Source organism: Sinocyclocheilus anshuiensis, unplaced genomic scaffold, assembly GCF_001515605.1.
Source record: "Sinocyclocheilus anshuiensis isolate Anshui unplaced genomic scaffold, SAMN03320099.WGS_v1.1 scaffold766, whole genome shotgun sequence".
Taxonomy (NCBI): Eukaryota; Metazoa; Chordata; class Actinopteri; order Cypriniformes; family Cyprinidae; genus Sinocyclocheilus; species Sinocyclocheilus anshuiensis.
This window is the reverse complement of record NW_015546060.1, coordinates 1,207,351-1,222,565: the sequence shown is the minus strand read 5'-3', so window position 1 is coordinate 1,222,565 and position 15,215 is coordinate 1,207,351. Positions and strand designations below refer to the sequence as shown.

General features: G+C 36.4%; 1 protein-coding gene across 2 annotated transcripts in view; it reads left to right on the top strand.

Annotated features, from left to right (window-relative positions):
- The window catches only part of nek7 (NIMA-related kinase 7), a 96,997-nt gene that overhangs the window by 64,098 nt on the left and 17,684 nt on the right, over positions 1-15,215 (top strand). For both annotated transcript variants that reach the window (XM_016500688.1, XM_016500689.1), the window contains 2 exons: positions 1,043-1,150; positions 8,712-8,806. In XM_016500688.1, the coding sequence (XP_016356174.1) occupies positions 1,043-1,150; positions 8,712-8,806 (203 nt within the window). The remainder of the gene's footprint in view (positions 1-1,042; positions 1,151-8,711; positions 8,807-15,215) is intronic.

The following is a 15,215-nucleotide window of genomic DNA, read 5'->3' as shown; positions in this document are numbered from 1 at the left end:
CGGCAGAGATGAGGACTGTTTGAAACTCTTTTTTTCCATGCGCATCGTCTCAGTTTAATACGTGAACATAACAAAAGATATGATCGCAAAACAATCAGGAAAAAAGGCATTACATGCAAATTTTAAAGTTATAACATGTAAATATATATAGTCACCAGTGGCGACCTCAGCAACAACTTCATTTGCAAATTAATATTTTTGGTCGCAAATGCGGTCGCAGTCTGGAGCCCTGTAAGATTTTGCTGAAATTGCAAAAAGGGCTCAGTAAAGCATCAGTAAGAATATGTTGAAAATTATAGTCATTGTATTTTATTTGATTTACGTTAAAACTGTATGATTTCCAGCTTGTTGAAATCATATATTTGCAGTAAGAATTATGTGTGTGTGTGTGTATAAATATATACACACACACACACACACACACATATGTAGCGAATCAGCTCATAAGGGAAATGAAAAATTGTGTTTTTGATTGGTCCAGACGCTACACATACATATTGCAGTATGTGTACAATGTAACATTTGTATAATGTTATAAAATAACAACCAGAAATCATAATATCATGTAAAATGATTATATTTGTTATTTTGTTACATAAATATAATATAATATAGAATATAATATAACGGGTGTTAAAAATTATACAATATTTATATAATACAATATAATATTTATATAATAAAATAACTAGAACAATATAAATATTTATTGGAAATATAAAAAGTAACAATTTTTAATTTTTCTTCTGTTGGGGCCATTAAAAATGTTGGCAGGTCACATAAAATCTGTTCTACTCACCCGACTGCGCCAGTAGGAAAAATCCAAATTGTTGTCATTTATTAAATATTTTGCTTCAATTTGATCATGCTTTCAGGCTACCAATAAGAGTATAGTACTCTTAGTACCAGCTCTATTAACCTTCATTTGACCATATTTAAATCCACTCTGCTGACAAACTGCAGAAAATGTGAAAAAAAAGGTTGCAGATTTATTTTGGTTGTGCTGATCAGTCAGTAAAACTCACATTTACTCCCTCCACAGACATTAAACCCGCTAATGTCTTCATCACAGCCACTGGAGTGGTGAAACTGGGCGACTTAGGCTTGGGACGTTTCTTCAGTTCCAAAACAACCGCAGCTCATTCTCTAGGTAAGCGCTCCTCCCTCCCACCTCCTTGTCTGTTTCTTTCTGTCCTTCATGGAAAACGGAAAAATGAGCATTGAATGCAGCGGAAAGGGCCTTTAATTACTCAGTAAGGCCCGGATGTATTTCATTAGGGCTGGCTGCGAGCAGAGCCATGTGTCTGTTATAAAAAAGCGCCTTCCCGACGGCCCCTGGAGCCAGTTGAGAGCAAAGCGTGCCAGCGGCTGTATCCATTTCATTGAGCAGTTGGCCTTTCCTGTTGCCTTGACCCAATGACCCCACTCCGCACATGTGATGTCTGGATGAGGACAGGATCCTGAATTCCTAACGATGCTAGGCTAGGACACCCTATGGTGACAGAGCAACTTTTGGCTAAGTTGCCCGAGGAGGTGCTGCTTTTAACGCCTTATATTCCAGATGACCTGTTGTTTAAAATCTCATTTCAAGAGTATACAAATTTGTTAACAGCTTGTCTTCTGCTTTATAGCAGTTCATATTGCTAAAAAGTTTTTTTTCACCATCAAGATCAGATTGTTTGTGACATTCCTGCATTGAAGCATAGATCATTTTTCTGTTGTCAAATCTACTTTGACTCCGTTTTGGATATGCATTAGGATATGCTAGTAAGAAGTCAATAATCAGTATTATTATTGTTCATATTTGAAGTAGGGATATATATATACTAACTATTTATTTATACTTTACCATCACCTAACACTCACTTAGTTATTCAGTTAAAAATACTAACAATTTAATAACACTGTAAAATATAGTCTTTACCCATTTTTTTTAAATGATCTATTTTTACTGAACATCTTGGTGTTATTTAGTATCATTTAGATACTGTTTTAGTTTTTATTACTATTTAAAATTAGTTTTAGTTTTTATATTTTCTTTCTACTTTTTAATTTTAATTCAAATTTGAGTAATATTCTTGTTTATATCTTTTAAAATAAGCTAATATTTTTTATTAATTTATGTTTTTTTATTTATTTTGTTTATTATTTATATGTATTTTACTACATCAAGTTAAGCTAAAATAATAAATGTTGCAACTAGCTGAAATAAAGTTAAAATTGTGTATTTGATATATATATACTGTGTGTGTGTGTATATATATACAAAAATAGTACAGAATTTTAATATCAGCCTTTTATAATTTATCTCCTTGAGAACTGTGACCATATCTAGGTACCAAAATATCTAGAGATTATCTAGTATTACGCCAGTGAGTTTTGATCAGCCCATCTGACTGACTCACATTTTCCTTATAAAATGTGCAAATGTACTTAAAATATTTGTGACAATTTTGATCTAATTATGATTACCGGACTTCTATTTCTGCATTTACAATTATTAGGCTGCTGCTGACAGGTTACAGTAAACACAACATAATTAGCACACAAGAATAGTCTCTTGTATTCAAAAACTACAATATGAAACAGAATATAAATGGCATATAAATCCAGTATGTTTATATGAAATGTGCATCTGTGTGTAGGAGTATAACATGTTTTATGTCAGCACATGATGAGTATAATGTTGTCAAATAAGAAAAAACATTTTTGCAAGTGTCTAGAAATAGCTAAGTTCGCAGCATGTCTTACATTGCAAGCTTCCAGCATTCACCTCGACTGCAAACAACACTGCTCTAGAAACACATGAAAACCTAAACTCACAGCGCCCTCTACAGGACGCTCCGCTCCCTCGTGCTGAAGTCCAGATTTTCAGGATGAGCTACAATCTCCACAAGGGCTTAATCAGGGCTGTCCTTAATCATGTCTTAATGGCGCCTGCGTCACCTGGGGACCGAAGGAGTTGGTGGATCCGTACGACCACATCATCCATTCGCACCTGCTCTCGGGGCCGGTGCCACACGGTATCATTTACAGACTGCCATGTTAGGGATCCCTAACAAGGCTTTTTTAAGACCCCAGCATGATTTATAACTGCTAATGCATCGGCGAATCATACCACCGCAGTTGCACTTGTCTTTTGTAGAGTTATATACCTAGCTACCTCCCCACCTACTTATTTATTTATCTGAGCGCCTGGAATTCTTCTCTCGGGATGTTTTAGTATTGACAGTAGGAATGTACAAATGAGCATAAAGACGCCCAGGTAGGTACAGCACATATGTGAGAGAGAGTCTCCTGCGGTTCTCTGTCACCTGTCCTGTAGGCTCTGGCTCTCCATATGAAGGCTGAAGTTTGAGCCATAGCAGGGTATGAAATTCATGAGTGTCTACATGGCAGGTTAAATTCACCCATGGGCAAAGAGACCTTCGATCTGTATCTCCCTCAGGGCGGGCAGACCAAAGCTTCCCGCTTCCGTTCTCCCTCGCTCCTCACAGCCGCTTCACCTCTCCCCCTCTCTGTTTCTCTCCTTGCATGGGGGCGGTTTGGGGTGGAGGGTGCAGGGTTGCTTTGGTATGTTTGGGGGTTGACAGTTCAGCCTGTAATGAGACAAACCACCACGGTAGAACTCTGGGATGCACGTTGGATGGCGGTCCGGGAAGTGCCGTTCCACGGCTGTCAATTCTTCTCTTAAGAAGCCGAGCCCTAGCCTTTTAACTCCGTCTCCGAGTGGCTCCGCAGCCCACAGATACAAACAAAACATAAGACTGAAAGAAAGGAAAGATAGCTCTTTACGTTTCCCGCCAGAGGCTTTCTAGCCTTTAAATATAACAGAGAGGCGAACTGAAAGAAAGGCTTTTTGAGGGGAAATTGAAAAAAAAAAAAAGAAAGTTGGGAAGAGAAATAACAATTAAAATAATCCCAAACCCTCGTTTTTCAAAGAATTTATCGTAATTTCATAATTCATAACGGAATGAATCCTTACACAACCTACGATTTATTTGCATGAATACCTGCTGCTGGAGTAGTTGCTCTGTAGTGCTAGGCTTTTAAGAAACTGTTAGCATGAGAGGAGATGCCCCTTTTAAAGTCTGATGGATGTTGAGGCACTCCATCAAAAATGTTATTTTTTGACGTTATGTATGTGATAAAGGGTCAGTTTCTATGTTTATGCTTCCTGTTTCAGGGTTCACATTGTTAAACTAGTTTTTCGTCAGCTAGTCTCAACTTTTAGTAGACCATTTGTAAGTTTATTCCCACAAAAAGTGTCAACATGATGTTTTCAAAACATTGCTTTGTTTTGTTTTACAATCTTGAGCAACCCAATATAGCCACATTGACTCATCCAATAGCATGAGTTTAGAGGCAGAGCTATCTGGTTGACCAGTGGCAGATGGCCAAAGTGTTTCCAAAACTTTTTTTATGTTTTGTTTTGCTTTTTTTAGATATATTTAAAGATGCCCAATATATTGGTACCTTATTGGTTATCGAACAGTTTTAAAAGTTTGCATACAAACATTTGACAAGATATTGTCACTTTAATTGTACATGCTCATTTTGTCTATTTTTACATTTAGATTAGCTTTGCCATCATCTACTAATTAAAGTTTACCTTTAAAGACATTAATAGTTTAATAAGTTAACTTTAGCAAACATCAAAACCAATATCCTTTTTTCATTATAACGTTGTGATGGCTAAATTAACTTGAAGCATTTAAAATTAATTGATTTGAATTTTTAGTGATTTATTTTTCTTTTCTTTTTTGAAGTTTCATACCAATGGCTTTTTAATATTGGATCATCCCTAGATATAACAATGCACTTATGGCTATTGAAGTCAATGATATTGACCAGTTAGATTTCACTGATGCCATTTGGAATTTCTCATAGGCAGCTCTCACTATCTGTTTGACTTTCTTCTACTTGTATAAAAGTAAATGCTTTTTAACATAGTTCGGTTTGACACACTGATTGCATCAATAGGGCGAGACGGTAGGAGGGAAGGGCCACGTCTTTGCTTGTGTTTTTCTCAGCAAGAGTTTCAACCTCAGCCCCAATACCCGCCCAACCATCCTGACACCGTTTGGTGTCGAGACGTTTCGCTTTGGCTCTTGTTCTCACCACCTGAGACTTCTTAACGCTTTGTCAGATCTGAGCTGTTTGTGCCAAGGCTAAACTTTCGCAAACTGCATGCATTTGTCAGATTGCTTATTTTTTTTAACTATATTCTTTTTTTCGTTTTTTGTTTTACCCCTCCCTCTCTCTATCATCAATCTTTCACGGTGCCTGGCTGGTTGGCCACAGTCACTGAGCAGTAAGGAGCTTGTCAAGGCTTCAGGGAGTACAGCTCGGGGAGTTTGACTGGCCTCTTGGGTCCCGCTCTTCTGCCTGATGGCTATTAGTCACTGCCAATTACCCACAATTCTTTGCAGGGCCACAGACTAAGCGACCTGACGGTCTGCTCAGTCTCACGTCTGTCACAGTGCGATTCTCAATGCCTTCCAACATACAGTATGCAACATCATGGCACGTAATCTTTGTTTACCTTTGGCAAGTTTCCCCAAACATTTTCACTGTCTTCCATTGGTCGAGCAAACAGATAATCCCGCCCCTAATACGCTCTCTTGGTTATACTTCAAAATAAACTACACAAATGATATTTAGGAAAAACGTTTTGAAGAGCATCGAACGACAAAACCAAACCATTATACATTGGTGGTTAGCCGTCACGCATTAGTCTGCGCTACAGTGTGAAATCATCAGATAGAACCTAAATTTTCCTGTGGCGGAGTTGGTAAATCATCGAAGACCGTTTTGGTACAGTGGCTGTTTTGGTTTTATCGAATTTCAAAGAAAGTCAAAGAGTGGAGAGTGGAAAAAAAACATGAGTGAATTGATTAAAGTTTCATTTGGCCGTGTTGAATGGTTCCTGTTGTAAATCACTGAGGTTCTTTTGTAATGAGAAGTGAATGAGAGATTTGAAATCTCCTCACATGTAAGCTGAGATTTTCATTCCCCAGTACACATACTTGCAGTCTCTCTAAACCACCCACCTACATGAGTTCATGAACATTCACATTCGGCTCCATCTGTAAAAGTTGTTCTACAAGTCATAATCTGAACATCAAACCACTGCTGTTCCCAAATTACACAGGTTGTTTTTGTTTTGTTTTTTCAGATCATGTTAGTTACATCATACATCCCAAATGAATGTGGTTTTATTTCAATGCCATTGTTCTAGTAAATTGTGTCTGTATTTTTTGTAATTTATGTTTTATGTTATAGCACAGTAGCTCCTTTTCTAAGTGTTGTCTTTAAAATAATTAGGCTAAATAAGTTTAAATGTAATGTTTGTTGTAGTAAGGTGTTCGAAAATGGTATTGTCGTTATTATTAAACATTTTAAAATGTTTTCAGACATACAATGCATGTTCATTGAGCAGAAATGTCTTTCTGTGTTTCTCAACTGGGTTTTCAGTTATGGCAATCGAGAACCGTATGTGCTGTTTTTTAATGAATCAGTCAAAGTGACTCAGCTCAAGTTTTGTTGTATATACATATATATATATATATATATATATATATATATATATGTAGATTGTATATACACATAGTTGGAACAAATTTGGGATGTTGTTTGAATACATTTTTTATTTGTGTGTTCATTTTGATATTATGCATTTTGAAATTTATATTGCAATGTTTATCATATCATACATATCAGGGGTCTTCAACTAAAATTGCTTGAAGTCCAGTAATGAACGCACCTCACCAGCCGAGGTCCAGACAATTATATACCTAAAAAACATGAATTGATGGTTTTTGCCAGACCAGGGTATCTGCAGTCTATTTAAGCTAAAAATTATGACATTTAAGACCTTTTTTACAGATCTGCACAAATAAAATAAAAATTACTGTAAAAAGCATGATTTATAGTTCAGATACAGGTTTTCACAAAAACAACAAGTTTTACAACATGATAAACTTCACATTTCAGCCTTTAAACCATTTATTTAAGAAATCAATTATATTAATTTAAACAATTATTATAAATAAATTATATTAATTAAATAACGTATAAATATATTTTTCTGTCATAATTGTTTACATTTTTATAATGCATTATCTTCTTGTCAATCCACCAGTTTACATTTACAACTCTGCATGTTTGCAGCGTAAAAACATGGGATGATTTTCACATTGGTCTGAACAAAAACAGCAGAACGGCTTATTGAAAATGCAAATTAATTCTCTGCCAGTAGGAGGCACTTTTGGAATTGCAGAAATATAGCGGTTTCCCCGGTAACAGCAGAACACTTACATTGAAACATGCAGCGCTCATATTTATTGAAGTTTAATCGTCATATTAAGCCATATCGCAATTCTTGTCTTTCCGTCCCCAAATTTAAGACCTCTTGAAATCATAATTAAGACTTTCTTGTACCTTGATGTGCCTGATACAAATTTGATTTTATCAGAAAATTGATTCGGACTGGAGTCTGCCAGTTGGCGACCCCTGATACATAGTTTGCTAATGCCCAGCCCTAATATTAAGCAACTCCTTAGCAGTTTGATGTTTGAATGCATACTTTACTGTCAATATACACTACAGTTCAAATCAGTAATATCATAAAATAGTTTTACAATTTAAAATAACTGCATTCTATTTAAAATGATTTTAAATTAATTTCCAGCATCATTACTCCAGTCTTCAGTGTCACATGATCCTTCAGAAATTATTTCACCTTTATTTATATAGCGCTTTTAACAATACAGATTGTGTCAAAGCAGCTTTACAGTATCAAAATAGGAAAATAGTGTGTCGTTGCAAAATGACAATAGTAAACACTAAATTTTCAGTTAAAGGCAGTTCATCATTGAATTCAGAGATGTCACCGTCCAGCTCAGTTCAGTTTAAATAGTATCTTTACAATCAAGTCGACAATATCACTGGAAATTAAGTGTCCCCAACTAAGCAAGCCAGAGGCGACAGCGGCAAGGAACCAAAACTCCATCGGTGACAGAATGGAGAAAAAACCTTGGGAGAAACCAGGCTCAGTCAGGGGGCCAGTTCTTCTGTTATGCTGGTTTGCTGCTCAAGACACATTATACTTATTATGTTTAAAACAGCTGTAGGATTGTAGGATTTTTTGACAAATGTTCAAAGGAACAGCATTCAGTAGAAAATAGAAATCTTTTGTAACATTATATGTCTCTACTGTCACTTCTGATCGATTTAAAGGGGTCATATGATGTTGCTAAAAAGAATTTTATTTTGTGTATTTGGTGTATTTTGGTCATTTGGTGTAATGAAATGTTTATGCGGTTTAAGGTTCAAAGGGTTTGAGACTTTAGTCTTTGCAACTTTAGGGATCTTATCTATTCACAAACAGCTTGTAACACTCCAAAGAGAAAGGAAAACTTGAAATCGCATCATATGACCCCTTTAATATACCCTTACTGAATAAAATTAGTTTTTCTTTACAAAAAAAAAAAAAAGCCCAATGGTAGTGTACAAACCGTTAAAATGTTTCCCTCCACACTGTACACACGCATCGCTGAGTTTGTTGATAGCAACCTCTCTTTAGTCATCTAAAACTCCTCAGTCTGAAACCTTTGTCAATGAAGCATCCATGGATGAACTCATCGCATAGCAAACCAGACAGCCTAACTCTCTCTCTGTCTCTATCTGTCTTTTTTTTTCTGTTCCAGTGGGCACCCCATATTACATGTCTCCCGAGCGAATACACGAAAACGGATATAACTTCAAATCTGACATCTGGTCGCTAGGCTGCCTGCTCTATGAGGTAAGGTATAGAAACCCATTCCATCACTCCCCCTCCTCCGTTTATACACCCCAACCCTCCCTAACTCTACCGTTCTCTTCCCGAGCTTCTGCCAGAGCTGTTCGTCTCCTTTTGTGAGACGCAATCCTACACCTTGTGGTCTGTCGTGAAAATTACAATATGGTTTTGTACTCTGAGGTAAATGGTTTCCACAAAGGATACCTGGAGTATGTTCCCGAGCTGATGAGGAAATTTGAATGACATTTACATGTGTTTTAAATAACATCCACTGCTCTTGCTGCGAAATGATACTGACTGCTTTGATTAGACTTTAATAGCGTACGCTTCTCCATGACACAGTGGACCAGTTTTCTCTTCAGCTCTCAGTCTAAATTGAAGATGAAGTTGCAAAGAGGTCAGCTGTGTTTTTTCGGCTGTGATAAATGTTTAGACCTTAAAGGGATAGTTCAGCCAAAAATGGAAGTTTTGTCATTATTTAATCACTCTCATGCCATTCCAAACCTTTTTCAAGGAAACACGAAAGGTATATTTTTGAAGAACATCTGTGCCTCTCTTTTCAGTATAATGAAAGTGAATGTGAACGGGAGCTGTCAAGCTTCGAAATGACAAAAAAGCACCATAAAAGTGGTCTATTTGACTCTATTCCAAGTTTTCTGAAGTCATACGGTAAACTTGAATTAAATTTAAGTTGCTATTCATTCATCATTTTCACCTCCAGTGAGCTGTTATAATTAGGGTTAACAATGATTGGATCAATGAGTCATTGAGAACCAAATCAGCCAATTTGTGAATGTCATTCACATAGTTTTGTGAACTGGACCAATTAATTTTTAAAAAAAGATTATTACATTTATTAAAAAGATAAAAAGAATGATTCATTCATAAATTAGACATTACTAACTCTTGCTCTCATAAATGCACCAAGAAGTAATAACTACAGATTGCGGTCAGTTTAGAAAAATGCAAAGCTTCAGAAAACTTGTAATACATATGACTCATATGAATAATTTTTATGATACTTTAATATGCTCTTTTGTCATTTTGAGGCTTGGAAGCCAAAATATCCAAATGCAAGAGGTAAAAATGTTTGGGCTGACAGTGAATAAATATGATTCATAAGTTACTGTTTTTTTTTCTCTTCAAATAGATTTTTGCTAATTCAGATCAATTTGATTCAATATACAGTTCGATTAGATTTAACAGTAAATTGATTCATTATTTTAAAAATGTTTTGATAGCAGTGATTCTCAATCTTTTTGACTCCCTTTAATACATCTTTTGTCATAAAAATAAACTCAAAATATGTCAGTTTAATGTTGTATATCTTAATTTTTAGTGTTGTTTTTTGCATTTTACTTAATGTGTTAATGTAACAACATTTAAGTCATTTGAAGACTTACAGGGCCCCCATGGAAGGCCCCCTGGATAAACTGTATAGGATTTAATAATGTATCTTAAACAAGAAAATAAAGACAAACTATTTCAGACTGTAGAAAGTAACTGGAAAGGAAAACATTTCTATAAGTTCATGAATGATTCATTCAGAAGTTTCTTTAAATTGAGAAAAAGGAAAAAAATAAGGGCCTGGATATTCTTAAAAATGTCCATTTTGTGCTCAACGAAAGACAGTCAGTCTTTGAAATAACATCAAGGTGAGTAAATTATGATAGAATTGTAATTTTCAGGGGAACTGTCCCTTTAAGCATCCGACAGCATGAGATCTTGCATAACAGCACTTGCGAAATCACAGATTCCTGTTCAAAAGTGGGCATTTTGTGTGTTTCTGTGTGTTTTTTTTTTTTTTGGCCCTGGTTTCCTCTTAACCAGGTGACTTGGGCCACCTGGAATGGGTTGCAGCAATCCGTAAATGACACAGTGCTTGATCCCATGGGATGTACTGGCTACTACCAAAAACTGGTGTATAAACACACACAAGCCGGCGCAAATTCACACTCGCACAGTGTGGAAATAGACACATTGTTAGTCCAGTACCCGTTCTGTCCCTTCAATCCCCTGAGTGTTTTTTTCCCTCCCCGCTTCGTCTTTTGCCTCTTTTTTGGGGGGAAGCTTACCAGTAGCTACACCTCCCAAAGTGCCTGGGGCTGAAAAACAACCATCTGAGTTCACCGCTGCTTGGAGACAGTGTTTCTTGGCACTAATTAGTCTGCCCATCAGTGTGATCAGTCCGCCCTTCTTAGCAGTGGCGATGGGTCAGCCAAGTGCGGGGAGAAGGCAAACGGGGAACAGTTGTGATCTCTTAAGCTTCTGTTAAAGCCAGGTCCGAGCTCGGCCTCGAACAGATCGGCGCTGTCACCCCTTGGTACACGAAGACTTTCATCTTGTCCCGCTTCCAGCAGGTCACGTGACCTGGAGGAGGTGGGGAGCTGGGAGGTGATGAATTGACATCTGTTTGAATGACAGATCTGATGATCGGCAAACCCGCCGGCAGTTGCTGTGATGTTACAGTAAAGGAGGATCGTGGACTGTTTTTCTTTCATTATTACAAAGTATTCAAGTTTTCAGTTGATCATCTCAATGTTTGTTACAAATGTTTTTAAGTAACTCTAAAAATCAAAAGATGGCTAAGAGTTAGTCTGTATGTGGGTCAGTGGCGTGTCCTCAAAGAAAATGAAGAAAAGTTGAAGAAAAAAACATTTTACAATCAAATTATGTTTTTCAAGCTTTTAATTTTTTCATATTTTATTTATTTATTTTGTGAATTAGTCTATATGTGGATCAATGGCTTGTCCTCAATAAAAAAAATTAAGAAGAATTTAAGGGGGAAAAATGTACAATCAAATGGCTTTTTATTACTATGTATGATATTACATATATATTTAAATTTTTGGTTATAAAATTTAATGATAAAGAAAATAAGAACAATTCAAGGAAAATCTCCCACCCAAATTTAAATTTTTTATTATAAAATGATTTCTTACAACATTTTATGTATTTTTATTCCCAGTTTTGGAAAGTTGCATAACTTGACATTTTACAACCCGAACTAATATAATAAGTTTGTTAAATGTTATTATTACATGGCTCTGTGGAATACTTGATCCTGATTGGTCAGTCGCGACATTCCCGAGGTGTGTTATCCCTCGATATCAACCAGTAAATGCTGATAACACAGGCTCATCCGGGTCACTGAAGTTGGCGCTATACTCTAAGAACAGTATTTCTTGGTGGAAGCTTTGCGTTTGGTTAGCTAATAAAATATTAAAACTTAATATTCTCCCTTAAACTTAAAATCATCCTGGTATCGTGGACTTGCTCTCTTGTTTCATACAAACACAGCTGCTGCCATTTTGCGACTATTGTTTTATACACTGTAATGGATTATAAGATATAACTAACAAACTGGTAAGATTTTAAAACATTTTCGTCTTTAATCAATATCTTTTATCGCCTTAAGCATTTATGGCAGTGTTTCCCAACCTTTTTTTAGTTGCGGCACCCTTTGGAAATTTTAACAAACTTGTGGCACCCTACAAAATTAATTTTGTCACAATATTTGAATGAGCATAACATAGCGGTTAGCAGATCAATGAATGAGAGGGCAGCGTTACCAGAGTTGCCCATATACCACACCATGTTACAACACAGTAGGGCTATTGCAAACAGAAACAATACTGTACTACATCGATGTTTCCTGTCAGCTCGATTTTTGAGCGGACTTTGCTGTTCCGATTCGCATGAACGGTATACGAGTGGAGCGACTGAGCAGAGTGCACACGCATAGAGCGGGATAATATGCAGAGCGTCATTCCACGTGAAAGTGAAACCTGAGCGCTGAACTAATTTTTGGCAGCCGAAATTTCGGTGCATCTCTAATTATTGGCGACATCAGAAATGGATATTATATAATAGATGCTTTTTTGAACATTTTAGCTATTTAAAAATATTAAAAAAGGATTTTTTACACAGCACCCCTGCTCTCGACAGACGGCACCCCGGTTGGGAAACACTGATTTATGTGGTGAAATGTTGTGTAATAAGTGGTATGACTGCACTGTTTCCCTTAAATGTCCATATAGTTTGAACTTGCCGCTTGCTCGCAACTGCTGTCTTCATGGAAGCTTTGCGTTCAAATATTTCAACTCAAATCAATATTTTGTGTCTAATTATTTACTTATGTGGCAAGTAGCTGTGTAATAAGCGGGATAATGTACATCCAGTCGTTAGTTATCGCAGAATAACCCCCTTCAGGGTGATACAAGACCCCTCAGCTTCTACGATAACAACCGGCTGGATGTACATTATCCCTTACATAATCTGTGAAGCAGGTTTTTAAAGTTTTTTTCTTCATTATAATATGAGAACAGCTGTATCTCTCTGGAATTTTGCATTTATGCCCCCCAGAATATCAAAATGAATTGTAATTTAGAAATTAAAAACATGTTCATCATAGTAGAGATGTATTCAAGCCATTGAATGTATGAAATACATTTTTAATGTATTTTTGAATAATTTAATAGATGGGACAAAAAAATATTGTCATTTTATTGACTTTAATTTCATACATGCAGGCCCATATATTGTCTATGCCCAGTTTCATAATTTATTTTGGTGTGTGTAGACATTTTCTTCAGACAATCAAAAGCTAGCTGCAGTGCTGAACTGCTGAATTGGTGATTTGCAGACTTGTGCCATCTTCCATTGATCCTCATTGATCTATTTTGTGTGAAAGGCCTATATGTGTGCATGTAATTCCTTTATTCTGAGAGCATGAATCTTTCAGTCGATCTGTTATGGGGGATTCGAGGAGGGCGGGGGCAGTGCAAGCTGTTGAGGTCACGAGGCCTCGATTGAAAATCATCAATACCTTTGTATTGTATTCCTCAATATGCATCTGCTATTCCGTTTGATGCCGATGATGCTCTCAGTTGGAGCTCATTTGTTCAGCTGATCATCCTGTGATGAAGAGGAGGGGTACAGGGCAAGGCCAGAGTTGGGGTTGACTCCCAAATGGCCTTCACGGCAGACGGGACATGTGCTCTCCACTGTGCATCTGTCAATAGCACTGCACTGTACTGCACGGTCCATCTGCATTATTGACAGCTCTCTGCAAGAAAAAGTGTGGTTTTGTGGTGAGTGGAAGAATTGAGGGTCACACCGTCTGTTTGGGTGTTTAGTTAATATTTTGGGCGTTGAGCAAAGTACACAATAAATGATTTAGTAGGCTGAAAGCTAACTACTGTTAAACTTTATTCCAAGTTTTGTAGCCATTCTCACATGTCCACGTGTATGAAAAAACGTTACAAATAAATCAAAAGTTGTGTTCCAAATTTGAGGCTAATATCTCAAAAACTGAGCTTTCAGTAAGATTTTGTTTGGGTGCAGTACTAGGGTTGTGCCGATAGACGATAGTAACGTGTATCGACGATAGACAGAGATATATCGCCTGTGGCTGATGCCTTTGACGATAGCAAGACGATTGTTATTATTATTATTATTATCAGGCTAGCAATACTATCTAATTAATATTAGGGCTTATTTGTTGTATTAGGCCTATATTTCTTTTTCCGCGTTTTTACAGTATTGTGCGTTATAACCAATCACACACGATTATGCTGAGCTTATGAATGCAATGGCCAATCAGAGGTGTTCAGATGAGTCATCATTGAAACAGCGGAGTTCTGTTGTTCAGCTTGCGCTGACTGAATTCTGACTCGCGAATTCTCATTATAAACAACAAAGTGCAGATGTATGTGCGATGTAAGTATAAGAGATTTATTCATCATATAGTGTAGATTCACTGAGTTTAACGGGAGTGTTTTTAAAGTGCATAAACTCGCGCTAGACTGAGCTTGTGATGATGTTCTTTGGTAATTTAATGTTCTTTGCTCGTTTTTTATAATTAGTAACTTACGATGTTTGTATTAATTTGTTATGTTAAATACAAATTCAGTCATTAAAAACATTAGGCTGCTTTTAGCCTTACGCTGGAGTTGGTTCACTTTCTCGCAATGAAACTAAGTAAATAATTACATAAATTAGCACGAAAATATTGTGTATCGGCGATCTCACAGGCTGACGATATGAAAATTGAGCATATCGCCCAACACTATGCAGTACCAGACATTTCCACTAGAATTAGAAAAATTAGAAATTTATTTCCTATTAATTTCCAATGCGGTCACTTTTGACCATGAGGAGTTTGGACCATTTAAATTTTTTTAATCTTTTTTATTGTGTTCACATAGCAAGTGCCAAAATCTTTACCAAGTTTTGTACCATTCTGATGAAAAAAAAAAAAAACTAAAACATCAATTATATATATATATGGTTATGGATATATATGCAAATCAGGTAATGCAGCTGGTTAAACTTTATTGTAAGTAGTTAGTGAAAAAGGCATAGGTTCTTAAAGGGGTCATATGATGCGATTTCAAGTTTTCCTTTCTCT